Source organism: Mirounga leonina, unplaced genomic scaffold (assembly GCF_011800145.1).
Source record: "Mirounga leonina isolate KUSES-001 unplaced genomic scaffold, KU_Mleo_1.0 Mir_126, whole genome shotgun sequence".
Taxonomy (NCBI): Eukaryota; Metazoa; Chordata; class Mammalia; order Carnivora; family Phocidae; genus Mirounga; species Mirounga leonina.
In genome coordinates, this window is record NW_023270314.1 from 4,702,512 (window position 1) to 4,726,671 (window position 24,160).

The 24,160-nt window shown below is 35.5% G+C and overlaps 1 protein-coding gene across 2 annotated transcripts in view; it reads right to left on the minus strand.

Annotated features, from left to right (window-relative positions):
- The window catches only part of NAV3 (neuron navigator 3), a 356,416-nt gene that overhangs the window by 241,177 nt on the left and 91,079 nt on the right, over positions 1-24,160 (minus strand). For both annotated transcript variants that reach the window (XM_035002085.1, XM_035002084.1), the window contains exons 2-3: positions 6,244-6,361; positions 5,568-5,620 (exon numbers count right to left, since the gene is read on the minus strand). In XM_035002085.1, the coding sequence (XP_034857976.1) occupies positions 5,568-5,620; positions 6,244-6,361 (171 nt within the window). The remainder of the gene's footprint in view (positions 1-5,567; positions 5,621-6,243; positions 6,362-24,160) is intronic.

Here is a 24,160-nt window from a genome sequence, read left to right on the forward strand (position 1 = left end):
CTTCATTTGAATTTTGCTAGTAATACAGAGCAACTTCTAGAGACAAATTCAGTTTTAAAAATCATCAGGGCGATATTCTAATAACTTAAGTATAAATTTCTTGATGTTAACTAGCTTATGCTTATTCTTCCAAAGTTTGAGCCTATATGAAAATAACGAAATTATGACGAAAACTACAAAGTAGAAATTTCCACTTAGCTTTTCTTTAGAGATCAGAACTATATTTGTAGTAAAGCATTTGTCTTCATTAAGCTATCTTTTTCTAGCCATTCCAGAAGATGAACAGTTTCAAAAATGGCAGGGGATCATGTGAATGGACTAACTTAGCAATATTCCACTCCTCTGAGTCATAGTGCTAGAATCCTGCAGTGTGCCATTTATAAGATTTTATTAAACCTTTAAGAGCATTCCAATATTTTATCTCTTCCCTATTTGGTCAGAAACCTCATCTTCCTATCTTACCTAAATAGATCCTTTAAAAGAGAAGCAATTACAAGCAGTGGCTAAAAGAAAACTTTAAAGGACAGAATACTGATAAAAGCATAAAATACTTTTACTAGGAAGAACAGTTTCACTGTCCAGATAAGTGTAAAATTACTGAAATGGAATAAAGATGTCTCTAAAATCCATAATGGTATTATTATGGAAGTCACAACCCTGTGGGACTTGGAAATGGAGAATTAAGGGAGAATGAAACCAAATTTTCTACTTTTGAGGAATAAAAAAAGGGCAAGAAGCATTAAGTATTTCCCAAATCCTCCTATCAGCAAATTTTAAACAACGTGATATGTTAGAAAGACTAAAAGATGTGGCTGAAACACAATTGAGCTATTACAGTGAGGACATGAGAGGAGCCAGCAAAAAGGAAGGACGAGTTGTGAACCACATTTGTCAGATCCTCCGCTCTACGGTATGTTCAAAATCTTGGTTTACTTCACATAAACAAATTTCCTAATCCCTCTATGCATTTGTGAAGATGCTTCAATGTAATGGTCTATTTTAAAATAAAAGAAAATTTGTTTTCCCAATAACTTTTCTTCTACATGTCTTACATTTTTGTCTAAGAACCTAGCACTTGTGCCTCTGCATTTCAAATACATGTTGGGCATTTTTCTGCTATTTTTAATCTGCTGGGCATTCTGGACATTCCTAGTATTTATAGTTTACTAATTTATTTCCTTGTGTAATCTCACCAAAGTGTGGCATGCAGCATATATTTTGAATTCTGAAACCACCCACCTAGAAATTACTCAACAGGTGCGATCCATATCAGTAACTTCATCTTTGGGTAAGGTTAAATATAGTGTTGAATAAGTTCCTTCTAACTAAGTTCTATTTTTCAGGATGAGTTTAGTCTCAAGCTTATCAAGAAAAGATAACCATGACTTTGAGACTTAGAATAAACATGAACCAAATCTCAATAATTATGCTAATAAATTGGTACAAGGGCAAGTTCATATTTCTCTTAAACATGTGTTCTTTGGCCCATGTAATTTGAAAGATTTATTGTTAAATTTTCCTCACCTATTTTGAGATATCATAAGAATTTTTCTTTATACTATAAAGTAATATAGAGAATCCCATGAAAAAAAGCATATTATTATTCTCTAATACTCTGAAGTTATCTTATTGATGAATTCCTTCAATTTCTATTTAATCCATTTTCAGATACCCACATCTCGCACAATCATATCCCCTTGTGTCAGCAAAGGAAAATGTACCCCTTCTTTTCCAACATTAAATCTTCTACACAGACTTCAAATCTCTTCCTTTGCCACTTCCTTTAGGATTTAGCATCATCTCTTGCCTCCCCAATCTCCGTGGTCCTCCTCTCTCTCTACCTTCTCTGCCTATTCCCCCCGCCCTTCCAAAATCTCTCTTCACTCTTCATTCCTCTCAAACTATATATATATTATTTTTCTCTTCAACAGGAAACTCCTAGAAAGATTATTCAAGACTCAGTGGATATGTGCACCTCTGCTACTCCTTAACACATGGTTATCCTATAGAAGATGTTTGCATAAAGGTCATTAATGCCTGTCCAATTGCTCGAACCAACTTCTTTGTTCCAGCACACCAACTAGTAGGCTAAGTAGCATTTGACAACATCTACCACATTCTGCTCATCTTACTTTGCCCCATCTCACTGGGTTAGTCCAAATACTCCAGTTTAAACTACCATAGCTACCCTAAGGATCCACAAACCACATATGTGGATCTACCCTCTTAAAGATGGGCTCACTCATCAATCTTTCCTTTTTTTGACTCTACATCTTTGCTCATCACTTATATATTGGTATTCCCCTATGTGAGAACCTCAAATTTCTTCCCTCCTGACCTTATATAGGCCTTCTGCTGAGATCTCATCCTTTTCCATGGCTTCAATCATTACCTATGTACCAGATATATTCTAATACCTTACTTGTCACCTTTAGGAACACATGCTTAATTGCCTGAAGTCACCTCCTACTTGATGTTCCAATGGATAGGTCAAACACTTTCAAAATATGAATTTGTCATCCTCCCCCTTCTACATTTAGCCTTTTTTCTCCCTCTGTACTAATCATGTCTAACAGCAACTTACCAGGCCAAATATGTGGGACCACTTTACACTCCCTATATTCTTCAACTCCCACATCCAACTGGAGACTAACACATATTCTACAATTCCCAGAAAGCATCTAGGGTGATCTTTTTTTTTTTTTTTTTTTAATATTTACATCAGATCATGCCACAGTCCAGCTTTAAAAGTCTTCCAAACGCTCCCCAACCAATTTAGAATGACATACAAACTCCTTACTTTGGCCCTATGTGATCAGGCTTCCATCATTCCATCCAAACACCTCACTGTCCTCAAATCACCGTGGTCTTCTATCTGTTGCTGGAATGCACCAAGCTCACTCCCTTCACAGTACTTTTTGTTTTTGCCTCTGCAACACTGTTGGTATTATTTATTTTAATATTTGCCTCCCTGATCCTCAAATATCCTTACATTTTGTAGCTCAGGTGCTCAGCAAATATTGGCTCAATATGAATTACCTGGTTGTTATTCATCAAAATATTTATTAATATATTATAGATTCCTACCATAAGAGAATCTATGTTCATAAAGGCTTAGAACAGTCTAATAAATGTTATCAAATTTGAAATTTAAATAAAGACAATTTGTGACTAGAAACAGTAGCATACCTAGTTTTACCTTACCTTTTGTTATTAAACACAAACAGCAAGCAAAGATCACAAAAGATGAAATATACAAAAAAACGTAGTGAAAGCAGTTCTGTGAGTAAGGATAGCACTCACTGTCTTGGTTGTTAAGCAATACAGAAAGAGGCAACATCCTTTTTGGAATAGATATACGAAATTCATCCTAGTCATGCTCTCTCATAATTCTCTTTCCTCTACTTTCTTGTCTCAGTTAAAATCTGGAATTTTTATTCATTAATAATATAGTACCAATGCCAGTTCTTAAGAATAGAAGCAAAAATAACTAAACCAAAAAAACTCCATTTTTGTCATATGTATTATTCTGAGTCAGCACATGGAGGGCATGTCAATTTCAGATTCAAAATTCAACCACATCAGAAAAAATGAGATACATTTTTTTTATGTAAAAAATGAGAGGATACAAGTCATTCTTTGCTCAAAATTCAATGAGATTCCAACTAATACTATTTGGCTGGAAAAATTACCTTTTTCATAGCATTTACATTTCTTAGGCTTTGGTTTTTCTGTGTTTTTTTTTAATCAAAAGCAGAAATATTAACATAACATGTATACTAGATGTTACACGACATTTTGGGGCTAATAAGGAGTAGGAAGTAATAAAAAATTCACAGAGTCTAATACTCATGAGAATGTTTTCACAGATTTGTGGAATCTTTGGTACAGATGTTTCAGATAAATGTCTAGGGACTGAATTCCTATCCATAGTTATGAGCTTTGGAGTTTTTTTTTTTTTCCCTTTCTGTCATAAAGCATTATCTTGGCTGTTTATTGGACTCTCTGTAATCAGAATCAAATTGGAATGACAGCAGAGAAGATGTGTTTTAGTATCCAGCACTTCTTTATGATTGAAGTAATGAAAGCAAAACCAAGTGTTGAGTTTAAGAAACATAATATATGATATTCAGGGACTACAGAGCTCTTTAAGATAAAGTCCTAAAAATCTTTTAGCAGGTGTTAATTCATGAATGTGTCTTAACAAAGTTTGTAACAGCACTATTATGTATTTCTATATCAGTTTAGGTAGTAAAGAATGTCCATGATTATATGTCATTATCATATCCTAATTAGGGCTCATTATACAGATGAAAAAGCTGAGACTCAGAGAGGTTATATCTCTTTTACAGTATCACACATCTATTATTTTAGGAGGGTCTGAAGGTATTATAATTACTTTCAGTAAAACTGTAATTAATTTCCAGAAAGTCACACTTGTGCCCAGAATAATTAGATCAGAAATTTCCTTAAAATTGAAGTATTTAACAGAAAATTGTTTTTTATGGTGATTTTTTTTCACAACAGTTAGAGTTTATGACGTTGTAATAGTTCCTTAGAGTTTTTATTAATCACACGCACACGCGCGCACACACACACACCAGATGTGCTAGTTAATCACTCTTGAAGAATACAGTCTTTATTATTTTGGATTTCAGTTTTCTGACCTTAAGGAAAGCAAGGCAGCACATCAAAAGAGTTCACTTTTTTTTTTCATTCTTCCAATCTCTGACAATTAAGAACACTCATCACATTCACTTAAAATGCCTATTCAGTGCTAAAAAGAGTTTTGAAGGAAGCCTCATCTTATGGATTTTGGCTATCACTTCTGATTATATCCACTGATATAACTTCAGTGAAGGCATTTGTATTTCAGGTTGTCCTATAAAATTAAGTTGTGGCTATTTAATTAAGAGAGCAGTGAGTTCTTATCTCAGCAGTTTATCAATCTATTTTTTTTTATTACAAAACTTTAAGCTTTACCAGTTAGTAGAGATAAAAAGAGGGCCGGGGAAGACACAGACCTCGAGATCAACAGCTTTCTGGAAAAGGCTATCATATCTCTTGATCAGTCAGTGCTCAGAAAACTTCCGGCAGCATGCCTTTGGAGCTATTTCCAAAAGTGCTGAAGAGTCCATGTGTTTACACAGGACTTTGTTATGAACAAAGAAAATACCATTTATATATATTTTAAGATGCACATGGCAAATTCTGTTCTTCAAACCAGTTGTTCAGACAAAAAGGTTCCAGTTAAAATTGGAAATGGGATATACTGCCATCAGTATATCCCACAATCAGTGTTAAATTATTCAGACATCAGAACAGCAGCAGAAAGTCAGGATCTGAGAAAACACCTGGAGATGTGTTATTCAGGGGTTACACATATTCCACTGTGCTGATACTCTCACTTGTTCATAAATTGCACCCAAAGAAATACATATGATAGAATGTGACCAAATGGTTTCTTAAGCAGGAAGGCAGGCAAAAGAAATCTCTAGTCCATTTCCAAATGTAGTTTAATCAAAGTGAAGATAAGCATTATATTTTAGAATAAACATGATTCTTACCATCTGAGATTGACTCCTAGGACATCCATTGATATCTTCAACTTTTTCATTTGCTAAAGCCAAGAAATAAAATAAAAGAGAGAAAAAAAGAATGACATGCTTAAGCAATGACGTGAAACACAAAAGAAGGAGACTAAGAAAACAAAAAAACAAAAAACAAGCACAATGCTGTTGCTACATTCACTCTTGTCTCCCAAGCCGTGTACGAGGGGACACACTTGTTAGCTGCCAAGTCCATATGCACAGATCAGGCAAAAAAAAAAAAAAAGTGAGTGAGAAGGAAGTTACTGCTAATTCTTTAGCCTGTGCCAAATGACTGCTGACATGAAACCTTTCACAATTGTCCCTGCTGGATCAGGATACAGTTTCAAGGAATCTCAGAGCCTATGAGTTGCTCTAGCTAATGAAATGCACACATGGGAGACATATGGTTTAATGAAGCGTTCATTTCTGACAATTCAGTGTATGTAAAGATCCAGTTCTAGCCATTTAAAAGTATAGCCAAACTGCTTTTTTCAAACATTCTCACATAAACATTTTTAATTAAAACATGGGAGAGCTACATGAGTCTCAGAGACTCACGGACTGAGGTCCTATGCATTCAACTGAAATTGTGTTTGACCAAGGTGGGTGGGGGCAGAGACTTTCATGATTTTTCCCAGAGGGCAGGTCTTACCAATGATCTGGATGATTTCGGCTAGCAGGACTCCATCTGCAATGTCTTGTTGCAAATCCTTGATCAGCCGCTTGTGGCCCGATTTTGCTAGGTAGTGGTTGGCCCAGTCAGTATAAATCTGTTGAACAGAGGGAGAGAAGAAGTACAATGGTGTGAGAGAAAATAGAGACAATAAAAATGCTTAAGACAAATGTTGGATTCAAAGGGAAGCTATTCTGGATCACATTCCAGTTTAAGAAGTCATAGCTCAAAAGGAAATAGTTGTAAAATAATTTTATACAGCTCTCTCTCCCACTTATCTCTTGTTTCAAAGGAGGATGATTCACGCTCTTTCAAAACCAGGGACTCGTCACTTGTGACACAGCAAAACTCCCTTCCCGGATGACTACTGAGGAAACTCCTGTTTGCAAATCACTTGGGTTTTCACTCTTTCCCCTGGTTCTGTCATCCTGAAAATAATCCTGCCTGTCCTTGTAAAAGGAAACCACCTGGGCCGATTTATACAGGAACCTATTATAAACATTTCTGTTTCTCTGAGACTTGATTAAATTTGTCATGTGAGATACTGTATGTGACAATATTTTGGCATCATGCTATGAAATAATTGCAAATGCTGAAGATATTTTATTTGGACTGTCATCTCCCATTTAAGCCTCTTGAAATGTGTTTATATAAGAAAATAGAGGAAGCAAATACAGTTATTACATAGAAATTACAGCAGAGAATTGAGGAGTGGATTATAAGTCACAGTTTGGCAATCTGTCATAAAGTAGAGGTGATTCTTCAATAGTAAATTAGGATATAAAGAAAAGCTGGGATTGTTAAAAATTTTCACAAAATAAAACACTACTAATGTTTCAAATGTTATGAGACACCTTCTAAGGTAATCTAATTATAAGGAAATAAATAAGCATTAAGATGTTTCAGTTTTATGGGTGGTTCATATGAATATATTAGTAAGTTTATAACAAGGCAGACTATGATAGATGATGTAACAGAAGAACACAATATCTGAAATGACATTAGAGAAGAGGAACTGATTGAGAAATATACATATAAAAAGGTGCTATAGAAGCACAGTGGAACCTGGACACAAGAAGTGAAGGGAAGGGTCATCTGGGTGGCTCAGTCAGGTAAGCCTCGGCCTCTTGGTTTCAGCTCAGGTCCTGATCTCAGGGTTGTGACATAGAACCCCTACTCAGGCTCTGAGCTCAGCAGGGAATCTGCTTGAAGATTCTTTTCCTCTGTCCCTCCCCCCACGTGCCTGCATGCCTACCGGCTCTCCCTCTCTCAAATAAATAAATCTTAAAAAAAAAAAAAAAAAGGAGTGAAGGGAAGGGCCTTCCTCACAGAGGAGACCAGATAAAGAAAGGCAGAATGGCAAAGGAACCAAAGACACAGTTGGAAAATTTGTAATTAAGGTAGCAAGCCTGAAATTAGGACACATTAGACTGGAAAGGTAAATTATATCTTTTAGTCATAAGCACTGAATGCCAAGCAAATTATAAAAATTACTTTTTGTTTCTAACAAAACCAATGCATTCTTTTATAAAAATGAAACAAAGTAAATCAGAAGTGTAGAAAGTAAGAAGTAAAAGTTTCCCCACAACTTGCAACCCCTACTCACTTTTGAATACTTTGGTATGAATAATTCTAGAATTTTGTTCTATGCCTACACACTTCACCACATGACACCACATTACACACCTTCACATACATACACACACGATAGGATTTTTAACCAAATATGGCTCAAATTTCACATATCATTCTCTGCTTCTCAACTTTTTACATAACGATATTTTAATAAAACTGCTACAACCATTTTACCTATATGTATCTATTTTTGATGTTATGTTGTACATAATATCAATCCTCCTATTGAAAGATATTTAATTTGTTTAAATATGTTTCTATTGCATCTAAAGTTGTAAGAGACATCCTTAAAATGTATCTTTGTACATTTACACCCTAGTATTTTTATAGAACCAAAACCTAAAAGTGGGACTGCGAATTTTTTTTAAATGGATCCTAGGCACAAACATTCCAAAATACAACTTAGAAGTCAAAGAAAGTACTTCTTCAGTTTAGAAAATATAAAGTGGCATCTTAATGCAATGTAGTGGTGATTAAATTTCCTAAAAGACTATAAATAATTGGAAGCATCCAACTACATTAGAAAAATATATGCGATAACAATATTATACCTCCTTTCCATATGTTCATGATCCTCTTTATATCAAAGATATTAGTGTGAGAAAAGGTACTTGCATAACTGCTAAATTAGAAAACAAAAACATGATTCCTAGATACTCTTATTTGGGGATCATTTTCCTCAAAATTTTATTCTACTTGCATTTATTCTACTTGCATTTTCTATTTTGCACTACAAAAATATATTTTTACAAGGATTTATACTGTTCAGAATCTAAAACATTGAGGACTTTCTGGTCATCAATACATCATTCAAATGATAGCATTAATTGTTTGGCCTTCTACTAGAAATTTTAGGTTGAGTCAGACTTGATTTGTGCCCTTATCCCCATAGGCAGTAAGTTATAAGGACCAGTTGACAGATTTTAAAGCATCCCACAAAGATGAAGAACATGAGTTCTAGAGTCAGTCACCTGGCTTTGAGGCCCAGCAGACATCTTACCACCCCACCCCCTGAAGACATTGGACAAGTTTCTTATCCTTTCTAAACTTTAATTTCCCCATCTGTAAAATAAGCATGATAATAATACTTACATTGTAGGATTATGTTAGGACAAAATAAGCACTTGTAAGGTGCCCCTCACAGAGTTAGCCCTGAAGAAATGTCTGCTCTTATTATCATCATTATGGCATCAGTTTTATTTGCTACAGAGGCTTTCCAACAAATATTTATTAAGGTTATTGTTTTGTAGAGGTTAAAAACTTTGAGAGGATTGGCAGAAGACTGAAAAAAATTGGACTCCTTGCTTTTTTTTTTTTTTTTAAGATTTTGCTTATTTATTAGAGAGAGAGGGCACAAGCAGGGGAGATGGAGAAGCAGACTCCCCACTGAGCAGGGAGCCTCACCTGGGGCTCGATCCCAGGACCCTGGGATCATGACCCAAGTGGAAGGCAGACACTTAACCGAATGAGCTACCTAGGCACCCTGGACTTCTTGCTTCTGACACTACTCATGTCTCTGACTCCTCCTGCCTTCTTTCTGATTCACTGTGGCCACCAATCTGTCTGCCATCCATACTCAGAGCCATGAATCTAATCCTAAGGTTGCCATGTTCTCATTCCTGTCTGCAACACCTCCCTTGTGACTTCACCTCCATCAGGCTCTATGTTGCAAGTATTTTGTTTTACAAAGGCATTAAATTATGCAAAAAAAATACTTATTCAAATACACACAGAATGGAATGTATTAGAAATGAAAATAAGAATACTTTCATTCTCCTAGTGCATGTCAACAGTGTCTTAGACTCTACCCAAATTGCTCCTGGAACTTAGGTGAGAAAACAGATGGGAAGCCAGCTGGTTGGCTTCAAGACTGACTGGAAAAGCCTCTGATTTAGCTCATAAAATGTTTTTTACTTGGTCCAGGATTTCTTCCAGAGGAATCTCAAGCTTAAGTGCTTTGACTTGTCTCGCATCTTTAATATGTGAAACATTGCTCAGACCATAATCTCTGACTTTAGTTGCAACCAGCAAAATCAATTCAGACTATATAAATAAACCAAAAATAAATCTCCATTTTAAAAAGTCCTTTTACTTACTCTTTCTTAATATGTGTAAAAGATATTTGAGACGCTTCAAATAAATCAGTACCTTTCAAAACGATGTTATAATCTAGATGAAACATGAAACAATTACAAAGTAACTTATAAATATATTTTAATATTATATTTAAACTTATTTTTGTCTTTTAAAACTTTATATATATAAATTGGAGAAAAAAGTGAAAACATGAGGTATATCTTTAATGAGATCATCTTCAAGCAAAGGACACATGGTATATAAATATACACAAAACTCATCAGTAAACTTACTGTACTACTCTGATAAGAGAGGATACAAACAACCTTGTCAACTGTCACATTAGAATCTATTGTTCAGGGGCGCCTGGGTGGCTCAGTTGGTTGGGCGACTGCCTCCGGCTTGGGTCGTGATCCCGGAGTCCTGGGATCGAGTCCCGCATCAGGCTCCCAGCTTGGCGGGGAGCCTGCTTCTCCCTCTGACCCTCTCCCCTCTCATGCTGTTTCTCCCTCTCTCTCTTTCTCTCTCTCTCAAATAAATAAATAAAATCTTTAAAAAAAAAAAAAAGAATCTATTGTTCAAATAAATATAACAGAATGGTAAAATCATGTCCAGATTTTGGATCTGAACTCCAAAGTTGCCTTTGGTTCATTGTCACACACACACAAAAAATCACAATATTTAACCTCTTAGCCTCACTTGAATGAACTACAAAATGAGTGGTAATGATTTCTGTAGGATTATGCTATAAAATAACAAATACAGGGTTTTTTTTAATAAAGATTTTATTTATTTATTTGAGAGAGAGAGAATGAGAGAGAGAGAAAGCACATGAGAGGGGGGAGGGTTAGAGGGAGAAGCAGGCTCCTCACCGAGCAGGGAGCCCGATGCGGGACTCGATTCAGGGACTCCAAGATCATGACCTGAGCCGAAGGCGGTTGCTTAACCAACTGAGCCACCCAGGTGCCCACAACTACAGGTTTTTAGTGAATTGATATAATTGGGCACAATATCAAATTAATCATAAATTAATATTTAGTCATCATGGCCTGGCTAAAGCTTTAAATATAATTTATCTCTAAATATCTGAAGTCAGTTTTCCTCACCTGTTTTAACTCCAATATTATAAATATAAATGTCATCTCATGTGGTAATTATATTTTAGGAAATTTTGAAAAATTAATGAGATTAGACTTACCAAAGGATACTTAGAAGTTCAGGTAAAATCATATATACATTAATTCATTTACTGTAATTAAATATGATAAAAATCAAAGGTACCATGGCATAATTTATATTTCATATTAATCAGCATGAATTTTACAGCCTATTATGCAATAATATGCATTCTTTGAGGAACATTTTATATTGTTGGAATTTCTGCCCTGTCACTTAATATCCATGTAGCATTGAGTGAACATGTATTTTCTCTCAGTGTCAGAGCTTCTGTCATATGTAAAATGGCAATAATAGTATTACCTACTAATGGGATTATTGTGAGGATTGAATGAATTTATACTTTTGGAACACAGCTTTTCACTTAGTATTTGTCAAATGTTGAACATTATTATTCACTATTTTAATATAAACTACATTTATATTATAATGAGAAGTTTATTAATATTATGAACTATTATAATTTTCAAATCCTTAAATCTTAGCTATCTGCCCAAGTGTAGTTAACCTAACTAAGGAAAACTGTTGCAAGATGTGACGATCTCTTAGCTTAGTCACTTGCTTTTATAATATTTCTCTTACAATGCTTATTTCTCATTATAAAGTAATGGGTTCAAATAGAAGGCAATATATGTGACTATACTGCTTCTGTCCAGTGAACTTGTCACAGTAAAACAACATCAGAAGAACATCTACTTTGATTCTCCACAGAGTCCTAAACTTTTATGGTATTTTTTTTTTTTTTACTATTGACAATGTAACCCACAGCCTTTGTATATCACAGCAAACTGCCCCTAAACTTCTAAACCAATATTTAATTTGGTATTTGATGAGTATAAGTAACCTAAACAGTTATATAAAAATAATTATGACTATTTTTGTTATTGCATGCACTACTCTTAAAACATGAGGTATATCTTTATATTATATTATAATTGTTTCAAAGAAATACAGTATTTTTAATGAGTGTTAAATGATCAAAGAAATGAAAGAAGTAGTAGGGGAAAAGCAGACTTCATTTAAGTCAATAGTCTATTTTAATAGAAAGACACAAATCTATAACCTGGTTAAAAAATATTATAAATGTTGTCAAATGATTTTTAAATATTAGCTGAGCTAGTTTTAACCCTGCACTTATTTATTCAATTAGTTTTTTTCCCAACATTCAAGCAGTAGCTATATATTCCTATAAAGCTGCTATGTTCAAAAAACATTTGAGAAGTCATATAGGATGTTTTAACCTATAACAGACAGAAATTGTGTTGAAAACCAACGAATTCAATGGCAATAACTAGGCTTCTACATCTTAGAAAGCAGTGTACATAAAATTAACAAATAAATGGTAGATTAGGGAAGTGTGACTGTGACAGAAGTATTTTCCCACAAAGATGAAAACTAGTACTGGGAAGAGAATTGAAGGAAGCAAGGTCCTGAGAGCTGACCTAACAGGCCAACTGTCTGGGCTAAGTTTCATAGTATCATTTGGGCCTGAGAAGGGACTTGCAAAGTACAAGGTCTACCAAAACAATATAAAAGAGCATCCATTTTCTTTCTAATCCCCTGAGAACCATATGGACTTATCAAAAAGGAAGCCAGTTATCCTAGAGAGCACTTGAAATAGTCCAGGAAGGATGCATAGATCTGATACAGGAAAGTACAAAGGGGGGGGGGGGGAGTTGTGAGGACAGGTTATAACGCAGGTCTGACAGGTATCATAAGTTTCAACACTCACCAGACAGGTATTGGTGGGCACTAGTAGCCATGCAAGATGTCCCATCCTGGCACCATGATAATTAGTAACCATGCTTACCAACCTTCCCAGAACCAATCATTCCAGGGAGAAAAGATGCACAAGGGAAGATGAAGAATCTGGAACTGAGTGAGCATTTTCCTCAAAGACTGAACTTCAAATCAGAAGTGACTGACTTATTTTGCACGGGTAGCAATAAATTTTCTGCTACTGCACATAATGAGAGGTTTGAGAGGTAAACTTTCATATTTATTATTTTTAAAAGCTGTAATTTTGTACATCTCAGATTTAGGACTCAAAAAAAAAAAAACAATGAATCATGGATCATTACATCAAAAACTAATGATGTATGGTGACTGACATAACATAATAAAATTTAAAAAAATCATGAATGTATGCAACACTGGATAAAGGAGGTTGGAAAATTACAACATGGAATTTAGATATGAGACATGCTATTTTTAGTTAGTTTAAAAAGTCAATCAAAGACTGAATCTTTAGTTGCTGTTACAGAACTGATACAAACAAGAAATCCATGGAGTCTAATCTCATGACCCTTACAAATCTTCTAGACATCTCAATACTGAAGACCATGTGGTATTATTATGAAGTGAACCCATTCAAAACTTTTGGTCACATTGTTATTGTCACAAAATATGTAATAGATTCACCAAGTAAATGGTTGAACTCAGCTGGTTTATTTCATTTTTACATTAAGGACAATGCTGGCCCATTATGGAGTTTCTCAATCTTATGTATAATTGCACCAAAAGGAATAAAATATCTAAGAATAAATTTAACCAAGGAAGTGAGAGACTTATACTCTGAAAACCCTAAGACATTGATAAAATAAATTGAAGAAGACACAAACAAATGGAAAGATATACCATGCTCGTGAACTGGAAGAATTAGTATTGTTAAAATGTCTCTACTACATAAAGCAATCTACAGATTCAGTGTAATCTGTATCAAAATACCAATATATTTTTCACACAACTAAATTATATAATCTCAGAATTTCTATAGGACCACAAAATACCCTAAATAGCCAAAGAAATCTTAAGAAAGAAGAACAAAGCTGGAGGTATCACAATTCCAGATTTCAAGATATGCTACAAAACTACAGTCATCAAAACAATATGGTACTGGGACAAAATAAGACACATAGATCAAGGGAACAGGATACACTGCCCAGAAATACACCCATGTTTCTATGGTCAATTAACCTATGACAAAGGAGACAAGAATATACAATGGGGAGAAGACAGTCTCTTCAACAAATGGTGCTGGGAAAACTGGAGAGCTACATGCAAAACAATGAAACTGGACCACCTTCTCATATCATATACAAAAATAAACTCAAAATGGATTAAAGACCTAACTGTGAAGCCTGAAACCATAAAACTCCTGGAAGAAAGTATTGGCAGTAATCTCTGTGCCATTGGCCTTAACAACATATTCATGGCTATGTCTCTTCAGTCAAGGGGAGCAAAAGCAAAAATAAGCTATTGGGATTACACTAAAATAAAAGCTTCTGCTCAGTGAAGGAAATCAACAAAATAAAAAGTCAACCTATTGAATAGGAAAAGATATTTGCAAATTAATATCTGATAAAGGGTTAATATCCCAAATATATAAAGCACTTGTACAACTCAATAAAAGAAAAACTGACTAAAAATTGGGCAGAAGAGCTGAATAGACTTTTTTTTTCAAAGAAAACATACAGATGGCCAACAGACACATGAAAATATGCTCAACATCGGGGAAATGCAAATCAAAAGCACAGTGAGATATCACCTCACACCAGTCAGAATGGCTAATATCAAAACCACAAGAAATAACAAGTGTTGGCAAAGATGTGGAGAAAAGGGAACCCTCATTCACTGCTGGTGGGAATATAAATTGGTGCAATCACTGTGGGAAATAGTATGGACGTTTCTTAAAAAATTAGAACTAGAAATACCATATGATCCAGTAATTCTACTACTGGTTTATTACTCAAAGAAAAGGAAAACACTAATTTGAAAAGTTATATGTACCCCTAAGTTTATTGTAGCATTATTTACAATAGCCAAAATATGGAAGCAACCCACATTTCTATTGATGGATGGATGGATAAAGAAGATGTGGAATATTACTCAGCCATAAAAAGAGTATGAGATCTTGCCATTTGAGACAACATGGATGGACCTAGAGGGTATTATGCTAAGTGAAATAAGTCAGAGAAAGACAAATATCATATGATTTCACCTATATGTGAAATCTACAAAAACAAAACAAACAGAAACAAACCCACAAATACAAAGAATAAACTGGCAGTTGTAAGAGGGGATAAAGGTGGGTGGTGGGTGAAATAGGTGAAGGGGATTAAAAGGTACAAACTTCCAGTTATAAAATAAATAAGTCACAGAGATGCAAAGTGTAGCATAAGTAATATAGTCAATAATATTGTAATAATGTTGTATGTTACCTATACTCATTGTGGTGAACACTGAGTAATGTATAGATGTGTCCAATCACTATATTATACATCTGGAACTAATATAACACTGCATGTCAACTATACTTCAATGATAAAAATTGTTTTTAAAAAATCAAGATGTTTTTCTTTTAGTTTAAATAAATTAAATAAAATGTATAAAACAACTTCTTGGAGGGTTCATTAAATTTACTTGAACCTTGATTACAGCAACAAAAAATATTGGAAAAGCGTTTATTTTTCCATCTAAATCTTTTGGTGACTCTGCAAGAAATAAAACTTTAAATTTGTGTTAGAAAAAGAATTTTCAAGTTTAAAGGTTGGTTTAAAAGTGAGTATTAATGAGTCAATAACTCCAGAAAGTTAGTGAGTGGTTTATGAAGGCAGGCAAATTCTAAAGTAAACATAAAATTGATTCTGATAATTTCCCTTAACTTTTTCTTTATTTCTCACATCCAATCTCTGACCCAGTTCTGTTAATTCTATATCCTTAATGCCTCTTGACCCTTCTGCTCCATTACTGCTATAATCACCCTGGTTCAGCTTTTCATCATCTCTCACCCAAATTGTTTTACCAGTCCTAAAAACTGTCTGAGTGCAGGCAGGCTAAGCATTAAACTATTCTATACACTACAGTTAGTGATTGCTCTAAAATGCAAATCTGATCAAGTAATTTACCTTCCTACCTAAAAATTACCTAAGAGCTCCCACTTACTTTCAGAAAAGAAATTTACTTATGAAGCCAATTTATTCTTTTTAAAAGTGAATTGCTTTAAAGAAAAGTGGCCAAAACGGAAAAAAAAAAAAAAAGGAAAAAGGAAGATGCAGCTGTGAAGGTTCTAGAAGAATGAAGACCAAGGAAAGCCACACAAAAGGATAGGCTTTGAGAAGCAGAAAGAAGGGGAAAACATATTCCAACAGCAGATACAGGGATAATGGAACCTACAAAGGGTCAGCATGCTGAATTCACTGAATATTGAATAATTCCATTTGGTCAGAGCATGAGGAAGAGGCACATGGAAAGACTAGAGGTAAGAGACTAGGACTCTGTGTGGGGGATGCAGTCACGTATAAAGTTAAGACCGCTGCATCAATGCTTTTAGGTAAATGCTAGCTTACTTCTATGTAGGGGCTATAAACGTGACAGCTATGGCTGTGTTTCTTAACTGCAGTTCTGGTGCAGCTAGGAAGGACAGTTTAGAGCAGAGAAAACCTGCACAAAGGGAGCCTACTTAAGAGGCTAGTGGAAGATTTCTAGATGGTGGAATACTTTTCTGCCCTGTATTTTCTAGAAAATCTCCCTCAATATAGCATGAAGAAAAAAACAAAACTCAATTTCCCATGACCACAATACATGAATATGGAAAACAGATGAAAGAATGATAAATGATTTAGCAAAGAGGAATAAAGAAAGAGTAAACCCACAGGAGCCTGCAGAGGGAGAGAGCAAAGCAATGTAAATAGATTTTCCCAGAGAACTCCAGAGGAGCGCAAGAAGTGTGGGCATCAAACCAAATAGAAGGTGGGGTGAACCAGAGTCAAGAGGTGTCTGACTACTTGCCTCCCCCTCATGCTATCAAGAGCCAGTAAATGTAGACCCGGGAAAAGCCAGGTTTGAGTTACTAGGCAGACAGGAGGGTGGAGGCATGGTAATGAAAACAGGAGGTTAAATGAAATTATGCATCCTGATGTTGAGACTTCAGCAATTGTCTTCCCCTCTACGCTCCTTCTCCTTCAGAAATGCAGGATTATATATCCCCCACCCTCAATCCAGCCAGAAATGGAATTCTTTCTCTGATAACAGTGATCATCCATAAGACCAACAGACATTCAAGTTCAAGGTAACCAGTCAATCAACCAGCTGGCCAGTGGATAGCCTATAATGAATCCCAGAGGACAATAAGATTTGTGTGTTTGTATGAGCACAGCTTTTTACTGTCTCATACTTGATAAAAACAGAGATAGAGGTTACCAAACATTTGATGAAATCCTTCAAAATAAAATAAGATGCCAGATAAACAGATAAAAAAGAAGTCAGAATAAAATAGAGTGGAAGTCAGGAGTAGAAGAAAACTTCAAGAAAATTATAACATTGGTGTCTCCTACTTGGACTCCAAAAGAAGCCTGGCTTGTAGCCTTTATGGCCATCTTTATGTCATCCATATAAATGATACACTCAGAGTTGTACGGTTGTGTGTGGTGGCCTTGATAGGCTAATATAATAGAACTTTAAAATGCCTTCATTTTTCGGTTTTAAGAAAACAAATATTTCTTAATTTTTTTTAGAAAAGGTTTGATTTTAGTTGCAAAGGAGAAAACTTCTTAGTACTGGCCAATATACTAAAATTCCAGTCCATGTCACATATATTAATAATAATATATTCCATGTGAAGGGATTACCAGTCTTAAGTAAACATGAATAAGCTTCATATACATGCATAAATGTCACTTTCCATTAATACTGCATTTAACTTTCCCAGTTCTTTGAGAGATAACTTCCTATCTGAGAAAAGAATACACCTAAGATGTCTATTGTATTTATTGTGGCCATAAGCCAGATGGAACAAGTAATCAACATCAATATTTTCAACTCTGATACACACAATCCTACCCACCCCAGTGATACACTTCTTTGATACGTAGCTTTAAAATGCACCCCTTAACTCAAGTTTCAGATTTTATTGGAACCGAAATTATATTGATATTTTCATTTACAACTGCATTTATCTGTTTAAATTTATAGCCACAAATTATTAGCTTGGACTGTAATGAAATCTATTTTCACACTGGGGATAGGAAATTTTTAGATGAACTGATATAGATCCCAAGATAAGCTGATAGGAAAAGAAAGGATAGGGCTTATTGGGTGAACTCAAGTATGTTCTGATTTTTTCCACCTGTGGTTTCTTTATAGCGAAAAATAACCAAGGCCCTAATACAAACCGTGGCATCCATTATCAAATCAAACCAGCCAACACTGATTGAGCAGTGCGATGCTAGGTATTGTAGGCAACACGAAAAAGTAAAAGGCACATAGTCTGTCCTTGAGGAGGGAAGGTAGGAGGGGGAAGGAATAGGTTAGCCAATTCTGAGAATCTACTAGGTCTTCTCTATGAAGATGCCTGCCTAGTCTTTCCCCCATCTCACCTATTGAGTGGCATTTCAGCTACCGAATTTTTTGTCCAAATCATCACTTCCCACACTCTTGTGAAGACTCCTCGCCATTCACTTGAAGCTATACGTATCACTCTCTAGTCTTTCCTACTCTAAATATAAGGAAAATGTCTCCTGAGTCAGTATTTTCTCCCCTAACCTTAAGTATTAATCATCCTGAGCAATTTCATTATCGGTATAGACAAGCCATCAAACACTATGCCAGAAAATAAATATATAATGAAGAACCATCTAATCTGTCTTAAATGCACAGTGCCTATTATTAATGATCTTTTCTTCTACAGACAATACAGCATTTTGTAAATTTTTTTTCTTATTATGTTGTTAATCACCATACATTACATCATTAGTTTTTGATGTAGTGTTCCATGATTCATTGTTTGCGTATAACACCCAGTGCTCCATGCAGAACATGCCCTCCTTAATACCCTAAATTTTTGAAAAAGGAGTTGAATATTATGATTACGTAGCACGATTCTGGTATTAGTGTGTGTGTGTGTGTGTGTGTGCGTGCGTGTGCGTGCGTGTGTTGGCTCCACACCCAACGCAGGGCTTGAACTCATGACTCCAAGAATAAGAGTTGCATGCTCTACAGACTAAGGCAGCCAGGCACCCAATTCTGGTATTAATTTAAATTTTATTTCACTTAATTTCAATTGCATTTCCACTGCTACCAGCAATAGAACAAAACCGGGGGAGGGGCTACATAGACTTCTTTCTCCAAAATAGTGTCTATGAGTAATAGTGTTGAGAGTAAAGCACTGTTTTAAACATGTAAAATGACTTAACTCACTCAATCCTCAGAGCTCCCTAAGAGGATACTATCATTCCATCTGAGAGATGAGGATATTGAAACAGAAGTGTTTTCCCCACGTCACAACAGTAAATGCTACACAGAACCCAGATTTTCTGGCTCAAAACCCACACTCCCAGCCAAAACAAAAGGTAATATTTCATTTACAAGCCTTCCCTTCCAGCCTCCTACAGTTATTTCCATTGTATCTGACATCCATCTCAAAATACGGTGAAAAACCTCCTTTATTTGACTGCTACAACATCTGGCATTTATAGAATGCTCTATGGGGAATGCATCCTAACAGCTTGCAAAATTCTAATAATGCAGGTGACAACATAAGCTAAAATCTGCATATTAAACTGTACCAAAGAGTATTTTAGGACAACAGTTAAGAGAACTTTTAGTGCTCACACTTTCCTAGAGGGAAAAAAGGCATGCTACTTGAGATTCTTTTACTTTCCTTTTATCTCAGTCTGTAATTGATGTAAATTGATAATGCAAATGAATTCAAGGTAAATACTAGCAACCACCTTTCAAAGACCAAATCACATGGCAGGAAATATGTAAGAAAATAATGTTTATGAAACATAAAGTTAAGAGAGAATAAACATGTCTACGTCTTAGCATTTCAGAGTTTCTAGGCTTCTGAATTGGGTATCTCCAATCACATACCAATAATTAGCAGTGAGGAACTGGCTGAGAGAAATGCTTAGTGTAAACCAATGATTCTCAAAGTATGGTCCTGGATCAACACCGTCAGTGTCATCTAGGAACTGGTTAGAAATGCAAATTCTCGGTCCTCACCCCAGATCTACTGACTCAGAAAATCTGGAAGTGGGGTCAGTAATTTGAGTTTTAACAAGCCCCCCAGGTGATTCTGATGTGTGCTAATATTTAAGAATTCCTGGCACAGATGAACACTGTTCACAGATAGAACAGCTTTTATTTCTAAGACTTAAACTGTTTTTTAATGTAAAAAGGATGCTATTTCATTGTAAGGGAGAGGCAGCAAAAGACTTATGGCTTATATAGCATTTCCCCTTACCTCCTAAATGTTTCTTGCTACCAAGAAAAACACACCGAGCCCATAAAACACTGATTGAAAATGCCCTTTGCAAACCATTCATTCCCGTGTTTTAAATCCTTTAAAGATGAGTGATAAAGGTAGGCACCTATTTCAAAGGTTTTTTTTCCAAGTGAAAAAATCATTTCTTTCTTTAGAAAGAGGTGAAGAAGGAGTGGTTTGCATTTACTTAGGCTGAAAACATAGAACTTGGAAGCTGAGAGAGAACACACTTCCTGCTGTGCTAAAAACCCACAGTGGAAAGTAATGGAAATACAAATGCATCACCCTAGGGGTTATAATACATCCAGCCAGACATCGGGAGGCAGCAGAAGTAACATTTCTGGGGGGAAAAAAGGACACTTTTCACAATATTTGTCCTCTTGATATCTTTCTTTCCTTTTTGTAACATAACTCTAAGCAAACGCAACACTATTTGGAAGACTTTGTTGGGCCTTACTAGAATATATTCTATTTTCATAAATATTTGAAATGCTTGAAACGATCACAAATGATGATAAAATACACACACATATGTGACACAGGGTGAGATCTGTCATCCAGTTTGCTGTTTTCTAAAGACACTTCGATGAAAAAATAAATAAAAAATAAGTAAATAGAAAAAAAAGGATGACTCATGGATCCACGTTATATTCCAATCAGACACAATCATTTATCAGCTTCCTGCGGGTGGTTTCTCGTCCTGCAGGGACATGCTATAGCTCCACATCACCACGGGTAGGGGCTCGAGCCACATAAGCCCATCAGTCAACATTGGTTGTCACACAGCCGCTTTGTCACACTACAAAGGAAAACTGCTGACATAATGAAACAACCACATTAGTCAGGCTCCCGACCACTAAGAGGGTATCAAGACTGTAGAAGTCACCACATTAACAGTCACCTTAAAAACCACCCTATTTCGTCCTGAAATTCTTTCATTTTAAATGAACCCCAATTGCGAGATTGCTAAGGATTCCATTTGAATCCCTTACAAATTAAATAAAATGGAGAAAAAAAGTGGAAAAAAGAAACCAAAAACACAGGTAGCTCACTATATGATTTTATATTGTATTTGTATGCAAATACAAGCAAAGAAAAACCAAAGATTCTAACTAGGCCGATATTTTAAGTTCAACCGCATAAGCCAAATTTTACAGTCTGTTTCCTTATAAAACCTAATCCTATGATTGAAGTTGTTCCTCAATAGGCATGTGAAACGTGTGAAACATTCGCCCAATATGGATGACTCCGGAGTTAAACTTCTCACTAAGCAGGGAGGCTGATCTAAGTTGATGTTCTTCAGCTCCTAACCCTTCCAAGAAGAAAGATAAAGTTAAATTGTGAAGGATATCAGAGTGAAAGGATGGAGCCTGGAGTCAGAAATTCTAGACTCCTTTCCCAGTCCCACCACTTACTAGAGGGTCCTGAGTTTCCTCCCTTTTGATGCAAGGATCACATCCTGACCTACCTGCTCTCTCCTAGGATTATTGTGAGGATTAACTGTGTTAGAAAACATTTGCAAAAGCAAAATGCGTTACACATTATAAGGCATCATTATTATAATCAATAACATGTTATCCATGAATTACATTTGAAACTGTATTCCCCCCAAACAAACACACAATTATTTCAAATAATATTGCCCATGCATAGGGAGAGGGACTACTCTGTTTTTTAATTGCATTAATGGCACACAGAAACTAATTTGTTTCCATAAAATAAACTTAACTTGAATTTTTTCCCTGTCCATTAATGATGTATTATCTAGTCTGTTCCAAGAAAGGTTATAATACTTCAGCCCTGTATTTTGGAGATGGATGATTATACAACTATTCAAGTTTTACGAAGAGTTGACCCAGGCAGGAATGCACCTCCAGCTTCTTCATGACTGGTAGTCCCCCCACAGCCACCCCTTATCAGGGAACTTACTACACTCAAGCCGCTGTTTGGCAAAATTTGTGCTCTACCTTCCACAGCATAGAATATTCTCTAGCAAGCAGACAGACACTTCATTTCTAGCTCTCCTTCCCTTACGTGTAAGTGGGGCCATGTGGACTAGTTCTCACCAATGGAATGTGAGCTGGAGTGATGATATGCTTCTCCTCCAAGCCTGACCCATATAATACTCCTTACCCTACTCTCCATCCCTTTTGCCCCTTAGGTTGGCTGGAAACACATACTAAGCAGGATGTAGAAGCTGCCTAATGAAAATGGCAGAGCTTCCAGCAGGATGAGTTTCTGAGTGATTGCCCCAAACAGAACATCCCAACTCCACACTCAACAGCCAGGAAACACGTTGGACTGTGTGTGTGTGACAAATTAACAGCTATTGTGTGGAACCACTGAAATCTAAGAGTTTATTACCAGCTGGTGTTAATTTAATTACAGAGACCCTCTTCTTGCAACCAAAGACTCTTTGAAGAACACCTCCCCTATGTCCAAGAATTTAACTGGGGGTCCACCAGAGGGCTAACTTCCATTCCCAATATTTCTATTTCCCTTCCAGATACCATTGCCCTGGACCCGCAATCCTTACCAAGGACCTTCTCTTCGTTCTTGATAATCTTTTCATTAATTCACTGAATGTGCATCTTTTGAGCATGAGCTCTTCATCACTAGGAACTCCTCTCTTCTTTCTGAAGCTCTGAGCTTGGATCCCCAGCAGCTCTGTCCAGTTTGTTACCACTGGTCCTGGGGTGGGGGTGTTGGCATAGGTTGGTCAAATTTCCATATCTGGGATCTCTGAAACTTGGTATAATATTTTGAGTGTTTTTTCAACAATGATGAAAACATGACTAAGTATTAAACATATCTGACATTTGGGTATGAAATTAAATTTGATGGCTTAAAATATATGTAAAAACATAAACAATGGTTTTCAAAATTCAGAATTCTTCACTCTCATAATCAAGTTGATAGAATTCTGCAGTGATAGAGAATGTAATTTTTAATTTCTCAAATTGGATTTACGTTTTGCCATATACCCCTGTGACATTCTTTTACTCTTTTAGGTGCATTTATGTGTCAAGAAAATACCATTTATAATATTATTTATGGTATTTAAAATAAAAATTAAATACCCACTAATAGGGAAATTATTATTAAATATTATTTAGTCACACTATGACATACTGAGTAGGCATGGAAAATAGAAACTATGATGCTTATATAGCAAAATGAAAAAGTAGGATGCAAAAAAAGTAGAATATAAAACAATCTTGAGATGTGCATATAAAAAATACTAGAAGTAATTGCAGGTTGTACCAGTATTTGGGTGATTAGTTTTACAGATTTTTTTATACTTTAATTTTATATTTATTATAAGTATATATTATTTATATTTATTATATTTATATAGTTTATATTTAATTTTATATTTTAAAATTTTGTTTAACTATTTTTCATATATAATTAAAATTGATTTCAAAGTATTACCTCACAAGTATTCCAAGTGAGAATACTATGAGAGCACATTTTGGTTTTTTAGGGGGGGAAAAAAGAGATGCAGTGAGACTTTGAATTCACCTCAGTAATATGAACTCTCATTACTTACTATCATTCCTATGGAGAGAGCCACAAGTAACAGAGGGTTTTGGACCACACATAGGTTGAGGGACACATGTCAAGCTGACAAGAGTAAACCCAACTCTGGACAAAGGTAGGGGCCAAAGCCTGCACATGGCCCTCAAGGGAAAGTACTTGAGAGTGGCCCCTTGAGGTCCAGAAAGTCAGACCAATAGTTTT